The sequence below is a fragment of the Tamandua tetradactyla genome, chromosome 2, assembly GCF_023851605.1.
Source record: "Tamandua tetradactyla isolate mTamTet1 chromosome 2, mTamTet1.pri, whole genome shotgun sequence".
In the NCBI taxonomy this organism is placed as follows: Eukaryota; Metazoa; Chordata; class Mammalia; order Pilosa; family Myrmecophagidae; genus Tamandua; species Tamandua tetradactyla.
In genome coordinates this window covers 204788080-204811312 of record NC_135328.1, presented here as the reverse complement: position 1 = coordinate 204811312, position 23233 = coordinate 204788080, and the positions used below count along the sequence as shown (strand labels likewise).

General features: G+C 53.3%; 1 protein-coding gene across 5 annotated transcripts in view; it reads right to left on the bottom strand.

The window, feature by feature from the left end:
* RAP1GAP (RAP1 GTPase activating protein) overlaps window positions 1-23233 on the bottom strand; it is a 51567-nt gene that overhangs the window by 11971 nt on the left and 16363 nt on the right. For 4 of the 5 annotated variants that reach the window (XR_013171214.1, XR_013171215.1, XM_077150940.1 and 1 more), the window contains exons 3-14: window positions 18642-18735; window positions 10574-10609; window positions 9514-9561; window positions 8451-8489; window positions 7850-8035; window positions 4682-4785; window positions 4359-4437; window positions 2942-2995; window positions 1773-1856; window positions 1451-1551; window positions 1193-1322; window positions 149-304 (exon numbers count right to left, since the gene is read on the bottom strand). Coding sequence is in view for 2 of the 5 variants with exons in the window: in XM_077150940.1 (XP_077007055.1) it covers window positions 149-304; window positions 1193-1322; window positions 1451-1551; window positions 1773-1856; window positions 2942-2995; window positions 4359-4437; window positions 4682-4785; window positions 7850-8035; window positions 8451-8489; window positions 9514-9561; window positions 10574-10609; window positions 18642-18735 (1111 nt within the window). In the remaining 3 variants the exon portion in view is untranslated. Of the gene's footprint in view, window positions 1-148; window positions 305-1192; window positions 1323-1450; window positions 1552-1772; window positions 1857-2941; window positions 2996-4358; window positions 4438-4681; window positions 4786-7849; window positions 8036-8450; window positions 8490-9513; window positions 9562-10573; window positions 10610-13130; window positions 13211-18641; window positions 18736-23233 lie in introns of those variants that run through there. The other variant, XR_013171216.1, reaches the window with a different exon arrangement.

The window sequence follows — 23233 nt, the reverse complement described above, 5'->3', positions numbered from 1 at the left end:
CTTGGAGGCTCCAGACAAAGCCCCTGTTTATAGGTGGGAAAACTGAGGCTCAGGTAGGCCCTGCAGTGGGGGAGGCAGGGCTGGGGCTGGGACCATGGCCGATGGCTGAGGCGTGGGCCGGCCGGTGGGAGGCTCTGCAACCACCCACCTTGTAGAGGGGGCCGCCAGGCCCGCCACCCTCGGCCTGCACCACCACGTAAGCGTGCAGGAAGTTGGACGCGATCATGTCGGGCACGAAGGGCGTGTTCTCGTCCTGGAAGACCACGGCGACGATGTCATTGCCGATGTGCCGCTTCCGCTGCAGCTGTGCACAGGGCCACGGGCCTGTCACGCCTGGCCAGAAGGGTCCACGGGGAGGGGCGGGGGGAGCAGGGTGCTATGGGGGTGGGGGGAGGGCTTGGGACAGGCAGAGAGGAGTTACTTCCCCCCAGAGTATGTGGTGAAAACTTTGTCTTAAAGTTATTCTAGTTTTCTCGGAATCCAGTGACATGAGGAAACTGAGGCCAAGTGGGAAATGACTTGCCCAGGGTCCTACAGTGAATGCAGGTCTCCTGCTCCCTAAGCCCCACCTCTCAGCCATTCTCCTATCTAAGAACCCCAAACATAATAAGGAAAAAATATTTCCACTTTTCTCATGTTACCCTTTTACCTCCCCAGGATAGGGAGACACTAGTGCAGGAAGCCTAGGACAAGGTGACAAATTTCTGAGTTCAACTCCTGGACGTGCCTCCAGGCCTTCGTATAAACTGTTTTCTCTACCTGGAACATCCCTGGCCCCCACCTTCTTCTCCCAACTCTAAAAGTCACTTTATCTTGGGAGCTTTTCAGATTCCCACCTCTACCAAGTATAAATGCCCCCATGTGACCCCCACAATGTCCTCCACTCTTCCTAAAACTATTAGCTCACACTGTACCTGGCTTTGTTCTTCCCACACTATGTGTAACCCCTCGACACTCATCTGTGAGGTCAGTGCCATACTATCCCCATTTCACAGATGTGGAGACTGAGGCTTCCACAGCATTATAGGAGCCTGTCTCCATTCCCCCAACTAGACTGAGAACCCCTAACAGGGGAGTTGGATCATTTCTATCTCTATCCCAGGGCCCAACAATGAGCCTGGTGTGATGGACACTGAAGGGACAGGTAAATGGGTGGACAGAAGGGAAGCGAGTGGGTGGGTGCCCAGGCTACCTGCTGGGCGTCCCCTTCTGTGTAGGGCAGCTTGGTGGACACGTGGAACATGATCTCCTTGTTGCGGAAGTTGCAGTACACAGATTCGGTCCCCGTCTGCCCGTGAGTCACGTCCAGGCCTCCTCGGAACCTGCCCCCGGGCCCCCCAGGCCATAGCTCAGTCTCCAGCCCTGTCCAGGCCTCCATGGGGCCAAGACAGGGGCCTCCTCCCTGCCCGGGGACAGAGGATAAAGGTGCTTATCCCACCCTAATGCTTACCCCTTAAAGTCCTGCAGTTTGACCTTCTGACCAAGAAATTCGAGGAACTCCACAAAAGCTGGGCTTTCCTCATTGGTGCTAAAGAGTTCTTCTTCGGAAGTCTGGGGACCACACAGAGGGGCCAAGGTCATCGGGCCAGAGTGCCCTGGCAGCCCCTGCCCCCATCCCCATCTGCACCCAGAGAAGGCCAGGGGGAGGACCTCCGGGCTCCTGGGACACTGAGTCCCTTGGCGGGGGCTCTTCCCTAACAAAGGGCTGAGGTCCCAGATCCAGGGTGAAGTGGGATGGGGAGCGGGGAGCAGGGATGAGGTGGTGAGCATACCTGTCCGAGCTTCTGATAAATGACTCCAAACTTGAAGTTATTGCTGATAACATGTTCGTCAAAGGTGACGATGAGACGGGAAGCCTGGGGAGAGAGGAAAAGGTGAAAGGAGGCTGCTTTTTTATGTTGCCCTTTATTAGGTTCTTACTGAATGCCAAGCCCTATGCCAGGCACTCGACATGCATCACCTTGTTTAATTCTCAAATCAAGCCTCCTTCTGTGTCCATTTTATGGATGAAGAAACCATGGTCAGAGAGCTTAACTAACTTGCCTCAGTTTAACTAACTTGCCTCAAGTTTGCAAGTGGCAGAGCTGAGACTTCAATCCAAGTCTACAGGATTCCAAAGCTTAAGTTAGGCTCAATCTCTTGAGTTTTGCCATGAACCCCCCTCCTGCCCTGGCCAGGCCCACCTCCACTTCCCTCTGTGATGCCCAACTCTGTAAACGCACCTCATCCTTTGAGAACAAGACAAGCCCCACCAGCTTGCTGAGGGGCTCTGAGTAAGCGCCTCTCTTCCTCAAGTCTCAGTTTCCTCTTCTGAAGCCATAAGGCGGGACCTGATTTCTGAGGATCTTTTTTAGGGGACCCTCCCGGACCATACCACCCCCCAAGGATCCCATCTCTGCTCTAGAATTCCTCAGAACCACAAGGAATTGTCTTCAGAGCCTGTCTCTTCCATGAAGTTCTCCTGGCCCTGTCCTACACTGCTATAGCACCTTGAACCCAGCGCCAGAGCCAGAAGAAATATAGGTGCTGTGTGTAGGCAGTGCTTATGGGGGTTCCTGTGTTAGTCTCTCTTCTAGGTACTCTCTGGGGTCAAAGGGCAAGGTCAGTGGAGAAGGGAAGTCCTGAAGTCCTATGGCTCAGAGGGGGCAATTGGGAGGAGTCCCAAGCAGCACTGGCAGTCACTGATGTACATAAGGCCTGACACCACAACCAACAGACAGATAAGCCTAGGTTCAAATGCCCTCCTTGGCTGCTGTGCATCCTTAGATAAGGCACAGAACCTTTCTGGGCTTCTGGTTCCTCTTCTGCAAACTGTGGGCTTGACATGGTTATTGTGAGGATGATATGAGAGAATTCAGGAAAATCCACTCTGCCTACTGCGGGCGCTCAGCCCCCTACTGCCCACCCAGCCTCGGTGCGTGGGGCCCAGATCCAGCCATACCTTGGGGTACAGCACAGGGTAGAACCGATCCACGTTCACATCCTCACACACCAGCTGCAGGAAGAGATAAGGGAGGGGTCTGAGGCGTGGAGCAGGGCTGGAGGAGTGGGACTTCTGGGCCCATCAGCCAAGGTCTGGGGAGGACAGCCGCAGAGAGGAAGATCGAGGGGCCACGATGGAAACAAAAGCAGGACTAAGGGGCTGACTGTTGCTTAGAGTGGGGTACAGAGAACTAGGGATGCTCTAAAAAGTACCAAAAGCAGGCAGAGGTAACTCTGCAAGGAAAATCATTACACTCCCCCCTACGTGGGACATGCTAGTCAGTGGTGCAAATCTCCCTGACAATGTGGGGCATGACTTCCGGGGATGAGTTTGGCCCTGGCACTGTGGGATCAACGCCTTCTGGACCAAAAGGGAGAAAAGAAGTGTAATAAAATAAGGCATCAGTGACCAAGAGAGATCAGATGGAGTCAAGAGGCTATTCTGAGGTTGCTCTCATACAAGTTTCGGTTAGACAGTGCTAATTAACATGGTTTGCTAAATCCAACCAACATCACTGCTGTTGACTTTTAAGAACATCTAGGGCTTGTACTGCTTCTGGATGTGAAGCTATGTAATTATTTCTGCTATCAAGTGCCATAATTTTAATAAAGCAAAATGTATATACAAAAAAAAAAACAAAACAAACATCTAGGGTTTGAACTGAGACTCTATAAAGATTTCATGCACAAAGTTTGTTTTCTTGGAATCTGTAATTCCAGGAGGGGTCCTAGGTCAGATAAATCCTGAACCCCAGAGTAACTAGCTTCTCCAAGATTATCAATGGATTACCTCCTCCTATCTTTTAGTGTGGACACCCCTTTTCAACATGAAAAAGTCAGAATGATTTTGCCTCAAGATCCCCATAGATTAGAAGTATAAGAGGAGAAGGAAGAGGTATAACAGAGAAAACAGGATTTAGTAAATAAGTATGACTGCTGAATCACTCCCCTAATATTCCTTCTAACCTCCAGTGATCTGGAACAGCTAGAAGGAAAAATCTGAGATGGTGCAATGGTAGCCCATGACAAACTCTGAGATCTATTCTGTAGCTACTTGTTAAATTGTGCTTTGGAAATTGTTGCTTTTTCTTTCCTTTGTTAATTAAATTTAAAAAGAATTAAAAAAAAAAAAAAAAAAAGAAAAGCAGGCAGACAGGGACGGGAGCCCAGGAGAACACATGGCAGCATGCAGGCGGAGTGAGAAGCCGTGAGAGGCAGGACTGAAGACGAGTGCTGATGCGGGGCGAGGGCTGGGAGGGGATGATGGTGTGCTAAGGCAAAGCTGAAGCCCAGCCACGTGCCTTCCTGGGTGCCTGAGGGGGGCTCAGGATGTGGGGGTCCTGACAGTGAGAAGCTTGGGGGAGCAGAGGCCTCACCTTTGCCATCTGGACGACGTTGGGGAACTCAGTGAGGCAGGAGATGGGGATGACGTCATGGTATGTCCGGCACTTGGTCCTGGGAGGAGGAAGCTATATAGTGAGGTCTGGGCAGTGGGAAGGAAGATGGGGGTTTCCCCACACAAAGACGAGGGGGGCAGACCACAAGGAGGACCAGAGGTAACGACAGGGCTAGGCAGCGTGACCTGAGGCAAATCCGTGCCTCTCTTGATTTCAACTGGGTGAGCAGGTTAAATGAAATGGGCTCTCAGATTATAAGACCTGGGACCTCCCTGCTGTCTCAGGGTCTCCTCCACCCTCACCTGAGCAGCAGCCGCAGGTGCTCTTGGTCTCCAATGACATCATACTTGAGTGAGAAGACAAGGTGGCCAAGGGCGGCGTCCAGTGAGTAGTAATTGAAATGCTCCTGGATGGGGTGTGGGGGGGAGGGGGGCCAAGGGGAGAGAGTGAGGCTGAGCTTGGGGCTTCTGGTAAACCCCATCAAGAAAGCCCAGATGGGAGTCCATCAAACAGCAGGCATCACAGCTAAAAACACAGACTCTGCATCAGATAGACCTGCATCCAAATCCCAGCCCTTTCACTTGCCACCTGGGTAGACTGAAAAGGCCATTTCATTATTATTTTTTTTGGGGGGGGGGGCACAGGCAGGCTCTGGGAATCAACCTGAGTCTCTGGCATGGCAGGTAAGAATTCTACCGCTGAGCCACTGTGGCACCGCCCACTTCACTTTCCTGGTCTATAAAATGGGGTTGAGGCCATCTACCTCAGGGGATGGTGGCAGGGTCTGGAAGAGATAAAATGCTTGGCCAGAGCAGGTGCTCAATGGATGTTTGCAGCAACCTTGGCTCTCGGGGTCCTCATCAAAGCCAGGGGCCACGTTTGTACCTTTATACCTGTCCTCCCAGCCCCACCCTTCTCAGGACTGGGCACCAGCAGGTGCTCAATAAAGATATGCTGACTGCTGAACTGGTATCTCTGTGGCCCCTGAAGCCAGGGCCTGTGAGAAACAGGAAGTGAAACATCTAATAAATATACAGAGCAGCTGACCAGGCAGGTTCCCACCCTCCTGCCTCAACCAGAGAAGAGGCTGCAGGGTTAGGAAGAAATACCCCAGAGGGCATAAAGGGTGGCTGGGGCGGGAATGGCACCCCCAGAGAGAAGCCCAGGGGCTGGCCCCTCCTGGTAGGGAAGCCCCAAAGCCAAGGGCCATGCCAGCCGGGAGACACCACCCCAGCCTGGCCCTGGGCTCCTGCTGCCAAGCGCCAGCCTTAGGAGTGGAGCCGGCTCCCAAGCCACACCCTCTCCAGGAATCATCCTGGGAGTCCTGTTCAAACACGAACCTTTGTGCTCACAGGGCAGGAGAGAAAGAGGCTAGGGCCAGGGATGTACCCCAAAAATCTACAGTTTAGAGGCATTCCAAGTGGAAGTGGAGCTAGAGAGCCCCCAGCCTTGCCTGTGCACAGCAGTGGAAATCCCCAGATGCTTGGTGCCATCCATAGATGAGGAGTGGCAGGTACTTGGCAAGGAAAGATGCACCTAAAACCTCACCGCAGCAATGACTAGGGGTGGGAGTTTCCCCTAAACCTACCCCACTCTCTAGGCCAGAAGATACCAAGGGTCAAGATGGGAGGGTGGGCTCAGGAGGAAGTCAATGCCCAGTCACTCTGTTCTCTTTACTCTTTAAACGGCCCTGTGCTCCAGCACCTGACTTCTTCCGGCTGCATTCCACCTGGAGTCAGGAAATGGCCCTATCTCCCCACTAGTATGCAGGGCTCCCTGGGATCTCCTCCCCTTATTACACCACTTCCATGAAGTCCTCCCTGATCACCCAAACCAATCCAAATCCACAAAACACACATGCTTCTACCTTGTGCTAGATGCTGGGGATCCCAGACCAGGCCCTGCCCTGAAAATGGGAGTGATGAACCCCAATCTGTACCTTTTCAAATCCTTCTGTGCTCAAGGCCACCTCCTCCATTCTATCACTCAGCACTCCCTCAGCTAAGTTTTCTGAGTGCCAGCTATGTGCCAGGCCTGGACAGTCCCCTGGACCCCAGCCCCTCTTGGACCCAGCTGAGAGCCTCTGGGTGCCTTGGATGCAAGTGTCTCTCTCCACTCACAGGACTCAGACCGGAGTTGAGATCTCATCCCGCTCTCAGTTTGTCACAGGCAGTGGCTCCTGAACCTGGGCCTGCTGGTTTAGTCACAGTCACACTGGATGCCCCCGTTTGCACCAATGCTCCAAGGATCAGACCAATGTTTTGGGCCCAGACCGAGAGTACCCAGCTTCCTAATCCTGCAAGGAGGGGCCCCTTTCCCTCAACACACACACACACACACACACACACACACACAGAGGGCTAGGAGCACGACCCCCACCCTCACCCCTCCGCATAGCACATCTTAATGGAAGGTCAGCTGTCAGGCCTGGGTCCAAATCCTAGCTCAGTAACTGTGCAACCTGGGCCCAGTTGCTGTACCTCTCTGAGCCTCAGTTTCCTTGTCTGTAAACACAGGAAAATAATCTGACCTCACAGGGTAATTACGCAGATTTAATGATAATGGCTAACATTTATTGGGTGAGTACAGTGTGCCAAGCGTGGTTCTATGTATTTGACATGAACTTTTATTATCTCCATTTTCACAGTTTAGGAAACAGACTCAGGGAGGTTAAATAACTTGTCCAAGTTTAGACTATCAAGAAACAGAAGAGCCAAGGTTTGCACCCAGGTCCTGATATTCTGCAGCTCAAGCTACACTTCCTCACACTGACGGTGCACTGACATAGAGACAGTGCCTGGGAAGGAGCCTGGAATAGACAAGCTCCCAGAAGGTGCCCTCCCTCTGGCCCTACCACCCTATGCCATAAGCTGGCCCAGTCACTCTTGCCTGGAACACCCAGGGGCGACACCCTGATGGCTTTATGGTTCCTTCACTGGGGCTGGTGGTGGGACAGGGGTTGTAAACCCAGGCCAAGCCACGACTTCCCTTTATCTTCCTAGCCCCCAGCCTCAGCTGCCCAAGGGTAAGGCTGGGGTCTCTCTTGTTTGCAGCTGTACACCTGGTGCCTAGAACAGAGCCAGGCACACAGCTGGCACTCATTATTAGCTAACATTGATTGAGCACACACTTTATGCCAGACCATTCTATAATGCCTTACCAGCTTCTCACAGCCTCACAACAACCTCATGAATTGGGTACCATTAACATCTCTATTTTTACAGGGGAAGAAACTAAGACACAGAGAGGGTAGGAGATTTTCTGATGCCCCAGGTAGGAAATGGCAGAGCCAGGATTCAAACCCTGGCAGAGTCCCTGCTATTAAACGCTATGCTATAATACTACCTTTTGCAATAAATGCTGAATCAATGGATGAACGGATGAACGAACCTACCATGCATGGTTCCTGAAACTGGGCCGTGGCTCACTCCCTCCCTAGCTCAGCCTCCCAACACCAGCCAATAACCCACCTTGCCAAGAAAATGCTTCCTGTAGATGCGAGCCGTGGGGTTGCATTCGAGCTTCACCTTGGTTGTGGGTGACTGGAGCTGCTCAGTCTCTGGATTGCTGGTGATTTCGTGGTTGGTGCCTTCAATCCAGTAGCCCCCAAACTGGGGTAGCAGGATGAGGGGGAAGGGCCCCTCTCGTCCCAGGACCTGAAGGGGAACCTGGCTGAGCACCACCCTACACTGCAGTCTACTCTGGGCCCCAGGCCACCCCCAAGCAGACCTGGAGCCACTGCCGCCATGGCTAAGGGGTCCCAGGGGAAAACAGGAACTCTGAGGACCCAGGGCTTGCACCCAGCCCCTGCAGGGTACCTGCCCCTGCCCCATTCCTCCCACTGCAGGCACAGACCCAGACAGCACCATGCCACGTCCCAGTCTGGAAGGACAGAGCTGGGCGCATGACCTCAGCTGAGGCAGGTTCAGCTGAGCTCTGAAGTCGTGGGCCTGTAAGCTGGGTCCCCACCAGTCCCTACGGCAAGGCCAGGCTCCTGAGTGGGAAGAGGACCCCAGGGTCCAGACTCCCTGCGTGAGGGCTCAGGGAGAGGATGGGGGTCCAGCCTGTTACCTCGTGGACGCTCGGGTAGGGAATGTAGTCCTCCTCCGTCTGCAAAACACAAGCGGGGGCCTCACCCTTTAGATCGTCCGGTCTCCCTTGAATGACTCCGTCCATACAGTGGCCACCTGGGCTGGCTGTGTGGATGTGGGGGGCATGTCTTCATCTTTCCAGCTTACTGATGGGGCATCGGCTAGCCTTTGGTGACCCCACAAGGCAGGGGCTGAGGCAGGCTTAGGGCACTGAGTCCTGGCATCTTCTGGGTCTCTTTCTGCCTAGGGAAGAGGAGGCTTACTGCCTTCCGGAGGTGGGGCCCGAGATTTCGCCTTTCCAACCATCTCCCAGGCAATGCTGATGTTGTCGGGCGGGGGGGGGGGGGGGTGTGGTCCCCACTGTGCTTATGCCCATGAACCCTCCTTTGCCTCGGACCCCTGCAGACCCCGGGGCCAGCCACCAGCTTTCCAGGGTTACTGGACAGCAACCATGTGTCTGGAGGGGCTGTGCAGCTCCCCCCAAGAAAATTCTAAATAAAAAACAAGCGCTTCCCCTCATTTCCTCCATCCCTAGGTTCCTCACAGGGGTCTGAGGGACAGCCAGCCCCCTGCCCCCCACCCTGGCAGTACATGAAGCAGGAGCTCGAAGGTCTCCACGGTTCTGGGTGTGACTCTTTCTGCATCTGCTGATCATAACTGGTCAGAGGGAAGGTATTTGGTGGCAGGGTGCTTTCAGGGGAGGGGGCTACCACTTTGTGATGGGATGCCTGGAAAGGCGGGGTGAGTTTACAGCAAAGATGGGTGGGGAGGAGTTGGAATGAAGGCCCAGCCCAACTGCAAGGGGGGGGGTTACCCTGTGTGTCTCAGATCTTCCATGGCCCCAGAACCTGGCACCCAGCAGTGACAAGGTGAATTCTCCTGGGCTAGCCCACCCAACCCTCCCCACCCCACCAGGTAGGGAGTCTGCATCCCCTCCCCATGCCCCCTCCAGGTCTCCAAGCCCGGTGGAAGGCTCTGCTCAGGAAGCAGATGGAACAGTGCCTGGCCTGTGGAGAGCAGGGTGGGCTGTGGCTCAGACCTACTTTGAGGGGTGGTGGGAAGGAGCATCGCTGTTCATCCATCCGACTTCCCTGCAAAGAGAAGTCAGCACAGCCTGTCACACCTCCCGGGCCTGTTGCCAGGCGCTGCTTCCCACTGGGGGCTCGGGCCTCCCCTATGGGGAAGGGGAAAGGCCTCAGAGTTGCCCCGTGGAAGCGTGGGTGCTCCCCAGGGCAGGGCAGGACTCTGGCCTGCTGGGCTACCCAGGCCTTCCTGCCCTAGCAGTGACCTGGACTGGTGGAGGCTGCAGCAGGGAGGGGGTTGGGGGCTCTGTGCGGGAATGCACATGCCGCTGGGAGTGGGGGCAGGGGCATGTCTGTGTATAAGTGAGGGTGGGGGGACTGCATCTCCACAGATATGCCAGGAGAGGGAGAGAGAGAGAAGTTGGAAGAGATGGAAAGACAGAGAGGCAAAGAAACAGGAAGCACAGGAAAGCAGCAGGGCATTAGGAGGGGGAGCTGACATCAGGGAAAGGTCCTGAGGTTTGCTCAAGTCACCCCCACCCCCTGCTCTTTACCAACCCCCAACCCCACCGTTCCCCTCCTGGAATGGAGAATGGGCAGGAGTCAGGCAGGGGGGCAGTGACTGTACTCCAGCAGCAGCACAGCCTCTGGCTAACAGGGTGCCCTGTTACCTGCCCCTCCTCCATTCTGCATGGGGTCCTGCAAGTGGGGCCTCTTGTGGGGAAGGAGTGGGAGCTGGGCAGGTGAACAAGTTCAAGAGTTGATACTCTCAATCCTCCAGGGCCATGGTATACGTATAGTGGGGGAACCGACCCCACCCTTGCTGGGGACCTACACAGGGATGGGAGATTGGCAGGCACCGGCCAGGCCTGGGCATCTGGCTCTGATAGAGAGCTGGGCCCTGCCCTGTCCCCAGACAGAGGACTCTGGATACCATGCTGCCACCATCTCCTCCCAGCATGGTCTGATGATGCTTCTGGCCACTCCTCAGAGATGTAGGGCTGGAGATACCACAAGGCAACCCCTCTCCCAGCCAGGTCGCCTCTGGTCCCCCCTGTACAGGCTACAGAGCCAGTCTCACCTGCATCTTTTCAATCATCTCAAACAGATCTGTGTTCTGCAACAGAGATGAGGGGAGAACAAGGTCATTCCCAGGGAGGCTCTTTGACACTTCTTAGCTCCCCTGGGGAGTCTCTAACCACCCCAGCCCTCCAATCTCCCCGGACCCTGATCAACCACTGTCATTGTGCAGTTGATCTGCAGATAAAACAACTGCCAAGCGAAGTTAGCCCAGAGCCCAGGACCCTCCCCAGCAACCCACCGTGCTCCATCCCTTTCCCCTAGGGAGGAGGCAGTGACCTCAGACAGAGGGGACATGACCCTTGGGGAGAGACAAATCTCCCCTATGCCATTGCAAGATTGTCAGCCCCAGGGTGGGTTCATGGACCCCTTACAAGAGCTGGGAAGCCAGCCCCAGGTCCCAGCCCCAGAGGTGAGCCCAGCCAGGGGCAGCACTCTGGAGACCTGGGGGCTCCACCAGTCTTTTTGCAGGATTCCTTTGGTCCCCTGAAAGGGGATGAGGTTTCAGTGAATCCAGACCATAAGGCACTGGCCAGACCTGGGCACCTGGCTCTGATAAAGAGCTGGGTCCTGCCCTGTCCCCAGACAGAGGACTCTTGATACCATTGTCTGCCACTCTTCAGACAATGCTCCCCTGACCCTTACCCTCCCTGCCAAGCAGCGTGGACTGGGGTTCATTCCGGAAGAGGATGCTGAGATACCCTACTGGCAAGAACACCTGCATGTGGGCTCACACACACTCTCTCCCGCACCCAGGAGCCTGTCCAGAGGCAAGCCAGGCACATGCAGGGTTAATCCAGCATCTGCCAGCTGCGCTTGGCAGCATCTGCGTCTCCAACGCCAACTCCCTACAAGCCTTCCTGGAAGGCGGCATCCTTGCCGGCTGGTGAGGCTGCGGGCTGGGCCTGGGAAGCCCCCAGAGTCTCCAGAGTGCTGCCCCTCCCCCAGCCCCTCCAAGGCCTGGGCTGGAGGCTCCTGTTGCCCAGTGGGGACACTGGTAGAGCTCACACATTTGTGCTATGGGATTGTGCATGAGGAAACACACACTTATTATCTCTCCTGCTCTCTCACATACAGAAGCCTGCACACCAATATTTAAACACCAGGCCTCTGCCACATGCATACAAGTTGTGTACTAAGAAAGCAACACACAAACCCATGGGATCATGCATACCGATACTTATACTCAGAGCTATGCTAACACACAAATACACATATCTGTGTCCTAAGATATGCAACAATACACACACAGGTATGCACAGTAAGCCTTAAAAGCTACACTCATATACACACGGGTCCATGTACATACACAAATGCAAACTCACACCTGTGCAAGTCTGCATACCAATAAGCACACCTAAAACTACGTTAACACCACGAAACCACTTAGGTCTGCAAACCATGAGACACAATTACATGGACTCGCAGATATAGGCAGGTGCATGAGTGGAAATTTAGAGACAGATCCCCACTCACATAGACAAGTTCCCCCTTCACCACCAGTGTCACACCCTGTAAGACAGACCTGAGCCGGCAACATTAAACAAGAGTTTTGAGAAAAGGTAAAAGGATCCAATAGCTGCAGGTATGGTGAATCACCTTGTGTGTGTAGGGACCCAGGTCTACACACACAAGGGGGCACACACCAGCCATCACACACGCGTGTGCACACACACACACAGAACCCTGTTAAAGGTCACACTCTGAAGTCTATCCACGGAGAAGAAACACACCCTGTAAAATCCATAACAAGGATCCAGAGAAGACTCTGATCTCTGACCACCTATGGCCACACCCCACACCTCTAAGGGAAGAGACAAGACCACAGGCAATTACAGCAGAAACCACAGGCACACACCTGATATCCAGGCAGGCAAATGCTGTCAACCCCACACACTGCTACACCAATATCAGCCTCAGGCAAAGACAGCCCTGCACAGCCCTAGCCAGACAGTGATGGGGGGCCTGTTAACACCCCCCAAGGCATCCCACTTCGGTTGAATGAACACAGCCAGGTACAACGTTACACGCCTTGTTGCACCGGGAGTCACAGTCACGTAAACAGTGACACATGGTCCTTCCACCCAGAGTGTACACACAGCAACAAGTAACACCCACTGTTACAGCCTAACCAGGCACAGTAGACGCCCTGACACATGGCAAAGGTTGTGAACGATGTGGCCGGGAAGGGGACACCGCCACCATGCCAAGCCCCATCAGAGTTACACGGTAACCCTCTCAAAGGGCAAAGGGGTAAAGTGGTCCACGGAGCAGTGTCACACACATACACACACGCACACACGCAGTTTGTTACTGTAGCCCAGAGGCACGGTGTTCCGGCAGCTATAGAAGGAGCACTGAGGCACGGGACGCCAAGGGAAGGGGTGTGCTCTGTGGCCACGGTGGCCGTGTGTCAGCCCAGAAGCTAACACACCCACAGTGATCCGACCAGCCCCGCACACCCGCCCTGGGTCGCACAGCCTGCGGGGCTCTGAGAAAGTGGTGGAGACACGGCCCCCGAGACCCCTGGACCAGGCCGCCCCCTTCCCGGCCCTCACCTGCCAGCTGGCCCCAGCGGGCAGCGAGCCCCTCCGCGGACGGCCGGGGGCCGCGGGGGGCCGCGGCTGCGCCATCCCGAGCCCGGCCCGGCCCCCGCCCCGGCGGCGCTTCACCTGGCCCGGCCGGCTCCGGCTCGCGCGCGCCAGGGCCCGGGCCCCGCAGCGCCGAGCTCCGACCTCCCGGCTCCCGGCTCCCGGCGGCGGCGCTGCGGGCGCTGGGCTCGCCCAGCTATGGGCCCGGAGGGGCGGGGCGCCAGGTACAGGCTGCGCGGGGGCCGGGGCGGGGACAGACAAGCCCCGCCCCCCGTGCATCCCGCCCCCAGCCCGCGGTTCCCCGGGCACTGCGCCTGCGCGCATTTCCTCAGGCGCTGGAAGCTTTCGGCGCGTCGGGTCCCTAGGACCCTCGGGTTTCTCCGAGGCTCCGTGTCTCTCCCCCACCCCCCGGTCGTATTCTCTATCCTCCAGGTCCTAGGTACCCCTTCCCTTTAAGGGCCTCGAGGCTGGGGTTCTTGGGACGAGTTGGGAAGCCGGGAAGGAAGAGCAGGGAGTTATCTTGGAGGCACAGAGCTTAATGCAGGGACCTTTGCATGTTCCTCTCCGGAAACCCCAGGAGGTACGAGGATCACCTCCGTTTTACAGAAGAGAAAACTGATTCTAAGAGGCCTACTGTCTTTCCCAAACTCGGGACACAGCTAGAAAAAGGTAGAGCCAGGAGTCCAAAAAAAAGTCCTGAAGCTGCTCTTTGGCCCCTTCCTCCTCTTCAGCAGGCCCCTAATGTCCCCAGAGCCTGACAGAGGCTGCCCTCCCCCATGTCCAATGGGAGGTGACAGGTGTCCCCAGCCCTGCAGAAAATGGCCTGGGGAGGGGGCTGCCAAGGCCCCAAGGTAGGGAGGAAGGAGTTCAAAACCTGATGTCATGCAGCAGTACCTCATTACTTTAATTTGTGACAGTATTTTTTTTTAATCTTGTATCCTCAACATTAAGCATAATAGCTCTCAAGAAGTAAGCAGTTCTTGGGTTTGCCCCTATGAAACTTACTCCTGCAAAGAAGAAGCTACACGTACTTATAATTATGCCTGGGAGTTATATCCAGAGACCCTCTTGGGTTGCTCAGATGTGGCCTCTCTATCTAGGCCAGCTCGTGTCCCCCTGCATGGGACATGACTTCCAGGAGTGTGAATCTCCCTGGCAACGTGGGGCAGGACTCCTGGGATAAGGCGGAACCGGTATATTCGGATTGGGAGGGCCTTTCAGACCAAGGGGGGAGAGAGAGAAATGAGACAAAGTTGAGTTTCAGTGACTGAGAGATTTGGAGCAGAACTGAGAGGTTATCCTGGAGGTAATTTTTATGCATTGCATGGATATCTCTTTTTTGGTTTGTGGTGTATTTGAGCGGCTGGAGGGAAGTACCTGAAACTGTTGAGCTGTATTCCAGTGGCCTTGATTCTTGAAGATGATTGCATAACTATGTAGCTTTTGCAGTGTGACCATGTGATTGGAAAAAAAAGCTGATGTCGGATGATGGGCTATTGTGCAGCTGCAGGAAGGAATGAAGTGGTGATGCACACAACAACATGAGTGAATCTTGAGAACATTATGCTGAGTGAAATAAGTCAAAAACAAAAGGAGAAATGTTATATGGTCTCATTAATATGAACTAATTATAGTGAGCAAACTCTGAAGGTTAAATTCAAGATTATAGGTTATTAGAAATTAGAAAGGGAGTGGAGATTGGGGAATTGATGCTTAAGGAGAACACCATCTTCAATATGGTTGATTGTAAATGTTCAGAAATGGATAGCACAATACTTTGTGATGGTGGCTGTAGGCGTAGTTAAGGAAGCTGAGTGTGCGTATGGTTGAAAGAGGAAGGCTAGGGTCATGCGTGTTACTAGAAGGAAAACTAGAGGATAACCTGGGACTGTATAACTTAATGAGACATAGAGTGGACAATGATAATGGTTAATTGTACAAATATAAGAGAATTCTTACATGAACTAGAGCAAATGTACGTCAATATTACAAGGTGTTACTCACAGGGTGGTATATGGGAAAAATACAATTAATGCAAATCAAGGTCTATAGTTAACAGTGACATTGTAATAGTCTTTCATTAATTATAACAAAGGCACTATACCAAAGCTAAATGTCAATAATAGGGAGATATAAGGGGTATGGGATTTATTTTGGGAAGAAATGAGAATAATTTCATATTGACAGTGATGCTGAATGCATAAGTATGTGATTATACCAAGAACCATTGACTGTACACTTAGGATGGATTGTATGATGTGTGAATAAAACTGTTAAAAAAAAAAGAATGGGGGGGACGGGGTATGGGATGTTTTGGGTTTTCTTTGGTTTGGAGTACTTCTTTTTCTGGAGTAATAAAAATGTTCTAAAATTGATCATGGTGATGAATGCACAACTGTGTGATGACATTGTGAGCCACTGATTGTATACTTCAGATAGATTGTATGGTGTTTGAATATATCTAAATAAAACTGCATTTTAATAAAAGCTGACGTCAGGACATGTGGGCTCTAGTGTTAGCCTTGCTACAACTTGATGAGTGACCTTGAGTGAGTCCCTGACCTCACGCTGGGCCTCAGTTTCCCCATCTGTAAAATGCAAGGCCTTTGTAGTCCCTTCCAGTTGACCCTGCATTATATCTCTGGCCTAGAATAGCCACGGTACAGGGGACAAGGCCTTGCCATCCCCTCCCCCAGACAAATGCTAGGAAAGGAGCTAGTGCTTCCTGAGCTGTGACTAAGTCAACACCTGTTGCTTTGAACCCTGCAGGGATAAGGCCACCCAGCAGCTCAGTGCCAAACCTTTCACCACCTTCCCAAAGGAGCTGCCAGCAGCTCCCCAGCACCCTCCACCCCCAGGGCCAAGACCTTCTGGAAGTAAGGCACTGTGCCTCCCTTCCCCCCCCAGACCTAGCCCTGGGTCAGGTTTGAGCCCAGGGAGCTGGCAGGAACTCTGGAGATGTACGTTCCAGACACGGTGTAGCTTTGGTTTTAATAATTAACAGCAGTAAATATTGATTTACGCAGCCACTTCCAGGCTTGAGCGCTTCCGAGCACCCGTTGAAATGCAGGCAGAGAAACATCCATTCCCACACTGCTCCTGGGGGAGGTGAGACCTGCTCGCTCTGCCACAGATGTCTCTGTGCCATATCTCTGAGGAAAGGAGAGGGGTGTCCATGTGTGCACACAGTATATGTGTGTGTGTGTGCGGCCCTGAGATTGTGGAGAAGCCTGTGTGTGCATGGACATCTCATGTCCCTGTGTACGGGAAAGCCTGGATGTGGGTATTTGTGTATTTATATGCGTGTGTCTGTATATACATATGTGTATACACGTGCAGCTCTCTGAAATGTCTGTGTGTCTTGTGTCTATGAAAGTGTCCATGTGCACAGGTGAGGGCTGGCTGGGTGTATACATAAATGACTGCAGATTTCTGACTCCTTGAGTAGAGAAACACCAGGGTAGCTCAGTGTGTGCATGCATGAGGCTTCCCAGGGAGAAGGGAATGTCTCTTCTGGGTGCTTTGTTCAGCCCTGGGAATTTAATGATGCTAATAACAGTTTAACTTCCTAAATTCTGCTTTCCAAAGTATTTTCACAGTCATCACCCAATTGCAAGCTGGTGAGGTGGGTAGAGAAGGAAGGATCACCCCTATTTTACAGATGAGGAAACTGAGGCCCACACAAGGGCAGGGATTTGCCCATCGGCACAGGGAATTGGTAGCTGAGTCACCTGCCTCTCAGCCTGGTTCCATCTACATTATAAATGTACACAGAGTTGGGGGTGGTAGGGAAGGGAGGTGGAGATACACCACAGGCCCCAGCCCACCACTGGCCTGGCTGGGAGATCCCAGACAAGCCATTCAATCTCTCTGGGCCCCAGTTTCCTCCTCGGTCAAAGGAAGATTAACCGCAGGCTGTGTCTTGATTCTGGGATGGGGGTGGGCTGTTGGGATGGGGTGGGTTGGCGCCTGCTGTCTGGGCTGTGCTGGCACAAAGGAGGCTTCTACGCCAGACTGGGCAGAAGCCAGGGAACCCGAGGTGAAGTGGCTCAGCACTGGTTTGAGACAGCCAGTTCCAGGCTGTCTAAGACGGTAGAACCCAGGAGAGGGGCTGCTCCAACCCTCATTTTCCTGAAGGGACACCTGAGACCCAGGGAGGGGTAGCCTAAAGGCACGTGGCCCTTGGCAAAATCCCAGGCCTCCTCCACGATGTTCAGGGGGAAGGGACTGGAAGCCTCGCTTGTGAACCCAGCCGCTCAAGCAAGAGACTGCCATTGATTCTCTCCATTCCTGCCAAGTCCCAAGGATCCACATGGCCCAGTCTTGGGCTTTTGCCCAAGCAAGGAGAGCAGAAGAGGGACCTCCATTTGGGACCCTCTTGGAGATGGTGGTTCCCCACATGCTTAGCCAAGGAGAGATGCCTGGCCTTTGCTCCAGGCCAGAGTGCTAGGGAAGGAGCCCAAGAGATCCTGCCTCTGCTATACCCTGGCTGTGTGACTTTAGGAACACCAAGTCACTTCTCTGACCATCTGGATCCTCATCTATAGCGTGCCTGCCACCCAGAGTTTAAAGGAAGGACTAAGAGATGTAATGTCTGTGGATACACTTTAGAAACTGTAAAGCATACTTTAAAGGTAAGGGCTTTCTACCCGCCACAGTGGAGAGGCAGCAATGCCAGACACACAATCACACCATCACACCCTACCTGCCTGACTTTGGGCATGGAAATTAACCCCTCTGAACCTCAGTTTTCTCATCAGCAAAGTGGGATGAACAATAATAACTACCACAGAGTACTTAATAGTTTGAAGATGAAATGAGATAGTGCATGTAAAGTGTTAAGCGGCACATTGGAAATGCTCCATAAAAGCTAGCAGTTACTGCTGGTGCTGGACCCGCCATAGAAGTTGTTTAGGTATTTGTCTCTTAACTGGACTGTAGCGCCCTGAGGCCAGGGACAGTGTCTGATTGATTTCTGCTCCTCAGCGTCCAGCACAAAGTTTGGCACAAAGCAGGTACTGGCTGTACATGTGATTCTGATGATAACCACAATAGCCTCATTTATAGGGCTCTGACCCCATGCCAGGGGCACTTTTTCATTTAATCTTCACAAGGGCCCTATGAAGTGTCTACTATCATTATATAAACCCGATATTCAGGGGAGGAAATGGACGGTGATGTTGATAATGAAAACAATGAAGAAAAGCTAGCCAGCCGGTTTACTCAAAGAGCTGTTGTGTTCAGATTAGGCCTCGGCCTCCCTCCCTGCCATAAGTAGTTCTACAGGCCCTGATTCCACCTGGGAGACTGTACCAGGCCCACCCGGGGTCAGGACAGGTATCCTTTTGGGGAGTTGAACTCCAGGCAGCCTCTGCCTGAACATTCCACTGCTGCCCACTACAGACTCCAACGTATCTTCCATTCCTGGGGTGGGGGTAGGAGATCCTAGATTAGGGGTAAAGGGAAGGGGACACTCACCTTAGTGTTGAGTGAAGCAGTGTATGAGGGAGCAAAGTCCACTCGAGGCAGATCTAGTGCCTGAGGGAAGCGCTGGTTCTGCCCATCACTCCTCCTGGAAGAGAAAAGGATACTGGGGTCAGGGAGAGCGCCAAGCCAGGAGATTTGAGGACTTTAGGGAAACGAGTCACTCTCAGAGCTGGGGGGAAGGAGGGGGGACACGGTTCATGGAGGAGGGGGTCCTAGGTTCCCCAGAAGGAGGAAAGGGAGGGGCTTTCCAAGCAAGGCTGCCAAACAAGCCCTCCCTTCCCAAAGAATCAAATGGGGGGTTCTCTCTCCAAGCTCTCCCCTGGGGCTCCCTAATGCACACTCGAGCCAAATGGATGTCCATTCTGAAGAGGAGTAGACTGAGGCAGGCTGCAGTGAGATTGCTGCAGAGGGCTGAGCCCTGACCTCCGGACTGAGCTGGATATCTGGCCTCCACGGCCCACTCCTGCACTTGCAGGGAGGCAGCAGGCTTGGGGCTAAGAGGCCACTGCACTGTCGCTATTATCAACAGTAACAATAATGACACTCATTGGGCACCTACTATGTGCCAAGGCCTCCTGCTAGGCCTGAGGGCACAGGCTCTCACCACACTGGCACGCCCGCTCAGATGCACACGGGTCACGTGGCTGCCCAGTGGCAGAGCCAGCATGCGAGCGAGGCCCAGCTGACTCCCAGCCCGGACCGTGCCCACACCCATGCCCCGCCCTGAGGAAGGGAAGCAGGTCTGGCGAGGGTGAAGTCAGCGCCCGCCGCCCTAGAAAGCCTGCTGAGGAGGTTACGTCTAGGGTCAGGGAGAGGAAGTGCCCCGTGGTTCCTGGGGACCCAGGAAGCCCGGGGCCGGGTGAGCAGGCCCCACTTCCGCCCGCCGCCTAGGGCCGGCCTGACGCGGCGGCACCCTCGTCGGGTCCCGGTGAGTGCAGCTGGTCCTGCGACTGTGAGTCACTCGCAAGATGATTCTCAGAGGCCCACAGCAGGCTTGAGTCGGGTGGAGCTGGTAGTGCCACACCCTGGGGAGGGGAAGGGCTGGTGGAGACCCGGCCCAGGCAGGAGACCCCGAGGAAGCTCTGACCCCTCTGCTGAGTGCCCTTGGCCCATATACTCTGGTAGGGGACATGGCCCAGAGGGACCAATCCATGTGCTGTAGGGCCCAGGAGCCTCCCACATTTCATGGCATCTTAAAAGGGGGGTCTGTACTGGGCAGAGCTAAATCCAGAAGGATGGGTGTGGTGGCAATGGCATTTCAAGCCTGTGGTATCTGTATAGGGAAGAAATTCCCAAGTGATTACCAGCTGTGTGACCCTGAGTCAGTAGCATAGCCCCTCTTGGCCTCGGTTTCCAAAAAATTCCACCACAGAGAAAAGTATTTGCAAAGCCCCCTTTGGGGAATGGTGAGAACGGGGAGAAATTCAACTTCTCCAAGTTGAATTCTTGATATTCTCACAAGCAGTGTGGACAACCAAAGCTATAGGCTGAGCCCCCAGTCTTGGGGTTTGTTCATATGAAACTTAATCCCAAAAAGGATAGGTCAAGTCTACTTAAAATTTAGGCCTAAGAGTCACCCCCAAGAGAGCCTCTTTTGTTGCTCAGATGTGGCCTCTCTCTCCAGCCAACACAACAAGCAATCTCACTACCCTCCCCCTGTCTACATGGGACATGACTCCCAGGGGTGTGGACCTTCCTGACAACGTGGGACAGAGATCCTAGAGTGAGCTGAGACTCAGCATCAAGGGATTGAGAAAAACTCTAGAATGAGCTGAGACTTAGAATCAAGGGATTGAGAAAACCTTCTTGATCAAAAGGGGGAAGATTGAAATGAGACAAAGTGTCAATGGCTGAGAGATTCCAAACCGAGTCGAGAGGTTATCCTGGAGGTTATTCTTGTGCATTAAGTAGATATCATCTTATTATTCAAGATGTAATGGAGAGGCTGGAGGGAACTGCCTGAAAATGTAGAGCTGTGTTCCAGTAGCCATGTTTCCTGAGGATGATTGAATAATGATATAGCTTTCACAGTGTGACTGTGTGATTGTGAAAACCTTGCGTCTGATGCTCCTTTTATCTACCTTGTCAACAAGCGAGTAGAACATACAGAATAAAAATAAATAATAGGGGGAAAAAAAATTCCACCACAGAGACTGGGCAGCTAGTAGGCAGTCACGCAGCAAATACCTTGCTATCCATTCACTTGTGGTAAACTCTGGCTCCCCAAGTAGAGTCTCATTAAGTGTTTGTTGTATGACGGATGGATGGAAGAAAGGGAGGGAGGAGGGAGGAAGCCTGGCAGTGGTGAGTTGTTGAAGGTTTGTGAATAAAGGCATGGCTTAACCCCAGGTTCCCGCAGATTGCAAGAAGCATTGATATGGAAGATGGGGGACTAGAAGCCCATAGGAATAGTCCAGGAAAATTCCATTAAGGCTTCCATGGAGACTCTTTGTTGAGACCTACCTGGAACTGTGACAAACCTCCTCCATACACCTCACTATAGTGCTGGGAGATGGGTATTAGTTATGTCCATTTTTACAGGTGGAGAAGCTGAGACCCAGAGAGGTGAAAACACTTCCCCTAATAAGTGGGTGACAGAGCTGGAGTGTAAAGCTTATGCCCTTGACCTAGCAGGCACTGTGCCAGTGGGATGGAGAGTAGGGGCTGCCAAGGAGCCAGGAAGTCCTGGGGTTAAAGCCCAGGTGACACTGGGGTGCCCTTGGTGGCAGGGTCTGCCCTATTGGTGTGGCTACCGAATGGAGGCTTTTGGACATGACTGAGCTATCTGGGTGGTGCTCTCCAGCCTGCCACCTCCCACCTCCTCAGGCTGGAACAGTAGCCACTGCAGATCACCTGGGCAGCAGCTCCCTAACAGGTGTCCCTTCTAGAACTCTCTCAGCCTCAGTTTCCCTGTGTCCAGGTGCCAATCTCACTCAGGGCTGCTGATGGCGGCTCAGGTCTAGAGAGGTCCCTTGAGGCAAAAACCCCAACTGGGCTGGGAGTAGGGGGCCTGGCTTCTACCTGGGATCCTGACCTCAGCTAACAGACCAGAGACATTGACCAGAGTCCTGCCCCTTCCAGACAATGCCTAGCCTCCTCCCCCCAGGCAACTCTGCTGAAAAGAAGCCATTGCAGAGTTCCAGGTCTGATCTGCTCTGTCCACCTATCGCCTCAAAGTATGGAATGTCAGTAACAACAAAAGCCGTGGCTTATCCTGTGCCTTGAGCCATCTGATTTAATCCTCACATTGAGGTATGTGCTCATAAACTGCCCATTTTACAGATGAGGAAACTGAGGCTCTGAAAGGTGTGTTAACTTGCCAAAGGTCACACACAGGTAATGAGGCAGAGCAGGTATTTGAACTCAGGTTTGCTGACTCCAGAGCCCAAGATCTTAACTTCATAATAAGGGAGGCCAACAGAATGGACCTAGCCATAGAGAGCTGTCCCGCCCACCCCCCAGGAACACAGTCCTGCCTGGAGGAGACGTGGCAATCGCGAAACAACAGCCACCTCTGCCAATGCTGGTATCACTTACACTTACTATGTGCAGGCTCTGCACTAACTGCTTTCCTTGTATCGACTCTTAATCTTCATTTTTTCAGATGAGGGAACTAAGACACAGAAAGGTTAAGCAACTTGTCCAAGGTCACACAGACAGTAAGTGAAAGACAGGATTTGAAATCCCAACCATCTGGATTTAGATGTTGTGCCCTTAATGCTAGTGCTTTTTTTCCTTTTTTTTTTTTTTTTTAACATGGGCAGGCACCGGGAATCGAACCTGGGTCCTCTGGCATGGCAGGCAAGCATTCTTGCCTGCTGAGCCACCGTGGCCCGCCCAATGCTTGTGCTTTTGAAGAAATGAATGCATTCAGCCTCTCGCCTCCCTCTCCACCCCTGTGTCTTCCTCCTCCTCCTCCTCCTCCCAGGGTCTCATTCTTCCCCACCTCTCACCCATCTCTTCCCCATTTTTCTAGCGCACCCCTCCCTAATCCTCCCCACTCCTCTGCCACTTCAGACCTCCCTCAACTTGATCATTTTCCTTCCTCTCCATGCACCTGAACCTCTGTCCCTCACCTCTCTCTCCTATCTCAACCTAGGCTCCACCATTCCATCCATTAGGCAACCCCAAGTCTCTGCCCTCTCTGAAAGCCTTCTGGATGCTACCACCAGACTGCATAAAATACTTTGCATTCTTACTACAGATGCAGCAGTCAAAAGGTGCCCGGAGCATGCACAGGGAACTGTCCCCTTTACCCCCTGCCTGCCAAGACTGTAATCATTATCTGAACAGCACTTTACAGATTACAAAGGCATCGTCTCATTTGATCACCTTGGCCAGCTTTATGAAGTTGGATATTACCAACCTTTTTTTGTATGAGATGAGAAATCTGAGGCTCAGAGAGGTTAAATGACAAGCCCAAGGAAGCACTCCAGGGAAAGGGCAGCACTGAGGTTTGAATTCCAGCCCAGGGCTCTCTCCATTACATGCACCACAGCTGCCCACAACTCAGACCTTCTGTCCCATGGCCTAGCCTCCTGCCCCTAGCTGCCTCCCCATCACAGCCCTGGCTCCTGCAGCTA